Raw genomic sequence first — 4,854 nt, forward strand, 5'->3', positions numbered from 1 at the left:
CTCAGATTTAGAGTCTTTGGCATCCCTTCAACCATCTGGAATTTCGACATGAGGGCCATAGCCTGGTAATTGACGTGCCCGAGACGAGCGTGCCAGAGTTTTGAAATCTCTTCTGCCTTGGTCATCATACATTCATGTTTGTTTGTGTCGATGATAATTTTGTAAAGGCGATTGGGAGATCGCTTTACCTTCATCATCAGTCGTTCTTGGTCATCGAAAACTCTTAGATGGTGCTTTTGTCGAATTTCCCACGACCCCTCTGTTTCATAGCCCTCTCGTCACCACTCCTTCGTTTCATCCACTCTTCACGTGTGAGCAGCAATTTCTTCTCATCCCCTTTTCGTCTCATCCATTCTTCCTCCGTTAGCATAAGCTGTTGTTCTTTGGTGTTTGTCTTTCCCTTGACCCGTTCTTCATGTGCTTTGAGCGACCCAACAGCCTCCTCTACTGTCATTGTTTCCATATCGCCAAATTGCTCCAATGTGGAGGTTATTTGCACGAATTTTGCTGGGACTGCACGGAGCAGTTTTTTGACGACATACGATTCTTCCATCACTTCTCCTAAAGCCCGAATATTTGTAACCAATCCGTTCATTCTCAGGTGAAAGTCCTCAATTTGTTCATTATCATTCATGCTTAACATTTCGAATTCAGATTTCAAAGTCTGAATTCGAGCCTTCTTAGCTCTGTCTGCCCCTTGGCATAGCGTCTTAATCATATCCCATGATTTCTTTGCTGTCTTCTTGTTGGAAATGGAGAGCAGTACGTCTTCAGGTATTCCCTGGTAAATCATCGCCAGTGCTACCTTGTCAGCCTTTGCTAGTGCTACCTTATCTGCCTTGTCAGCCTTCTCCTCAACAGTTACTTTGGGATCACTTAGCTCGATAGCAGACCATACTCCCTGGGCTTGCATCACGACCTTCATCTTAAGCGCCCAAGCCGTGTAGTTACTCCTTGCCAGTATTGGGTAGCTTAAACTGTACGATCCTCCTCCTTTAGCTTTGTTCACCTCCATCTTTGGTGTTATACGTCAGCCAAGACCTCCTTTGCTCTGATACCACTTCTTGTTCTTTAACAATGTAAACTGATTTGATTAAATGGACAAGAAAGAAATGCCAGAAATGTTGTATTGGCTTATCTAATTTCAGAAAGAGTTACTGCTATTTTAAATACATACAAGCAGGGAAACTACCAGCTAAAACTTAGCACACGATATGAGGAGTACTCCTAAACAAAAGCAACTACTATTGACTTATTCTGATTCCTAACATTATGCTGAAATAACGGACTAAATCAAATAAACAAAATACTTCCAATATTAAATAAACTTTGAGATTAAATTCAACAATATAATGGCCGAAATAATTAAAAGGAATATGTATCTTAAGGGTCTCGAGGCATTGATTGATTTGTGTGTAATATATTAAACACCTAATTATCTACTTTCCTAATTTAAAAATAAAACAAAAAAATGATAAGTAAATATCTAACAATAAATGCCTAGATTAATTTTTCTACATGATTTTCTTATTAACTCTGCGAAAAAAATCTCTAAATCTACCTCAGAATCCTTATTCTCAACATTAAAGTTTTCAACATTAAAAGTACGGTAGGTACATACGGTACTTAGTTTATGACTTTCAGATAAATTATTTCACATAAGATTTATAATCATTCAGTTTATGACTTTTGCATGCATCCATGTACTTTCTACAATTATAAATTATGACCTTATGAGATGGTTACATATTAGTACCCAATATTGATATTAAATTTAAAATATGATTTATAGAATTGTTAGTGACTCTTGGTGCAGTGGAGCCTATTTTGGAGAAATAAAATTATATTTGTTGTGAGTAAAAAAATTTCATATTCAATTATTGTTATTATCTTCATATACTACTTAAGATGTAAACTGTGTTAAGAAGATTAAATGCACCTATAAAATATGTAAGAATTGTTGAGATTAAAAAATTATTTAATTGATTAGAAAAGCTGATTATCATAATCCTTAAGTGTTATTCCGAAATTTATTATCATTTTAAATAGGAAAAAATAATTTTCAAAAGAAAATAAAATAAGGATAGTTGTATGTAACCGAAGTCAATCTCCAAACTCGATAAAAACCAGAAAAGTTCAAAAAATGATAAGAATAAGATAAATTCGGAAAATATGTAATTAACTCGAAAACTCGATACAGACTCAAAAACTCGTTAAGAAACCTGATATGCTCGAAAACTCGTTTAAAAATTCAATAAACTTGAATGATTGATAAAAGATCAAACCTGACTGAAATGGTAAATTAGCCGAGTTCAAATGCAGAGTTTAGGCTTGCCTCAATTCGAGAAAAATTATTGAACTCAACTTGATATGCACAAACTCTGACTTGAATTACTCCCCTTGTATGCCATGGGCTTTGTTTTTATCAAACAGAAAAGCAACAAAAGGCACCAATATGCGTTTTGATTTGCGAGTTCTAAATAATGAATACACATATCAAAAGTTTAAAAAGGATATTCTCAATGGTACCCTTGTGGCTTTGACTTTTCCAAATGATATCATTTCTTATTTGTTTTCTTTAGCACACGTGTGTTTTAAGTTTCGTGTATGTCATACCATTCCGGTAGTCAATTTTGTGGCTCGTGACGAATGCACATAATTTTGTTGGAAACTTGTTGCTAGTAACGAATGCACGAACGGTGAAATGATCACTAAAGTATATCTTGACATAATCCTTTTTGACTCTCGGTTCCAACTAAAATTTGGTCGGAAATAGTTTTGCATTGAAAGAGAAAAGTTTTTAATTTCTAAACTATCTAGCACCATTGAACCTCCCCTAGCAATATATATCAACATTTGAAGTTATATATGGGTATTTGCAGCACCGTAGAGGGCAACAAACTTGCAATTAAAATGATAGTACGATATTTTAGTAGTACATTCAATTCCAGGGCTGAATGACATTGTGCTATCTAATAGAAAAGAAATTGCTCTTTATACCCATTATATCTGAGTTGATGCAGATCCGAAGACGTTAAGTATGATTCTTGAGAAAGTTGCTGTTGTCTCTCAGAGAATTTACTTACGCAGAATTTGGCAGCAGCAACTGCCCAAACTTTTACAGTGGTAGCGAAGAGCACACTGAAAAGTAGAAACACCCAAGTAAGATCATACACTATCATTTGTCTTCCTTTCACGTTACAAATAGTTAGATTAAAGAAGGGTTGACAAGGCATATAAGTATTTAGAAGATTTGTCCAATATAAGCACAGAGAAACCTCAATCATGATTTAACTTTTTGCTAAGCGAAACTCTGAATAAAATTTTCACTATGGTTTATCGAATATTTTTCTCATTTTAATTGTAGATAACACGAACATTGTTCTCAAATCCATGAAGACTAATGTTAAAGTTTGACTTGACATCAGGAAAGGACAGCCTTTCACACAGTCTAAACTTGTCAATTTTCAGACGTCTCATCGAGCTTGCTAAGGTTTTCATCCCTGGCTTCCAGCAGTTTTGGGTGTATAATAATTGCATGAAGTGTGATAACTTTTCCTTTTCCCAAGTCTTCCATAACTACACAATCACCAGCGTCAAATAATATACTAGATTCAGGAAGCTCGAGAGAAATTTTGATTTAATTGTAAAAATAATCTGAGAAATTTGTTATATAATAGGCCAATCACAGAGGAAACAGGTTTAGATTTCTTTATGTTTTCAAATTACTGTAAGAATACTGAAGAGAACAAATTTTGGTTATTTTTTTTTGTTTCTCTGATATATTCTAGGAAGATCATATATTAATTGTAAGTTCATGAACCTTGCAGTTTGATCATCTAGAAGTATCTGTAGGTTCATTGAATCAACTGTCAAATAATTTCTAAAAACTTCTGTAAAGCCTATATATATATAAAGCATTATATTCAGTCAAGACAATTAATTAATTAGAAAAATACAAGTTCTTTTATACATCTGTTCTCAAAGAGCTCTGCAGTGGCAACTCAATTAGTTTCCTAAAAATTGACATCAGGGCAGCGTTTCGATTCCAATCTGGGATTTCAAGAGCAAGCTTCAAATGAGGGTCACAAAACTGATCTTTTCTCGAATTTCAGGAGCATCCAGTACTGCAAAAGAAGCATGGGACATTCTTGAAGCAGAATTTCATGGAGATGATAAGGTAGGAAGTATTAAACTTCAAGCTCTTAAAAAAGATATTCAGAATTTGAGAATGAAGGAATCTGAAAATATTCAAAACTATCACGCTCGAGTAATGGAAATTATGAATCAGATGTGAAGTTATGATGATAATATAACTAACCAGCATTTTGTGGAGAAAATCTTAATCAGGTTGGTAGATAAGTATGAAAATATGTGATGTTATCGAAGAAACGAAAGATCTCAGCAAGTCAACAATATAAGAATTAATGGGATCGCTGCAAGCACACGAAAAGAGAAGATTTAAACAAATCGAACAAACTGAAAATGCATTTCAGTCAAGAACAAAGCTAAAGCCACAACAATTTGCAAAAAAGGGTGGTTACAACAAGAAAGACAGATTGGCAAAAAAGGAAACAAAATTTTACCAGCAATAAAAAGGTTGAAAATAATGAGAAAGGTACAAGTTTTAACTCCAAATTATATTGCAACATCTGCAAAAAGACCAGCTACGTAACATCTAAATGTTGGTTCAAAGGTAAGCTTTAATGTAATTATTGCAGTAAATTTGGTCATATCGAAAAAGATTGCAAATTTAAATTGTTAGGCCCTTAATCAACCGTACAGGGGAGTGAATACAGTTAATACAATTAATTCGACAAAACCTCAACAGGATCAACAGTTTTTATATTATCA

At 34.1% G+C, this 4,854-nt stretch overlaps 1 protein-coding gene across 1 annotated transcript; it reads right to left on the reverse strand.

The window, feature by feature from the left end:
- Positions 1-223: 223 nt before the first annotated feature.
- Positions 224-1,015, reverse strand: LOC141695979 (uncharacterized). Its single transcript, XM_074500179.1, has one exon. The coding sequence runs from the start codon at positions 1,013-1,015 to the stop codon at positions 224-226; it is 792 nt and encodes a 263-aa protein (XP_074356280.1).
- Positions 1,016-4,854: the final 3,839 nt, after the last annotated feature.

The sequence above is a fragment of the Apium graveolens genome, chromosome 11, assembly GCF_009905375.1.
Source record: "Apium graveolens cultivar Ventura chromosome 11, ASM990537v1, whole genome shotgun sequence".
Lineage (NCBI taxonomy): Eukaryota > Viridiplantae > Streptophyta > Magnoliopsida > Apiales > Apiaceae > Apium > Apium graveolens.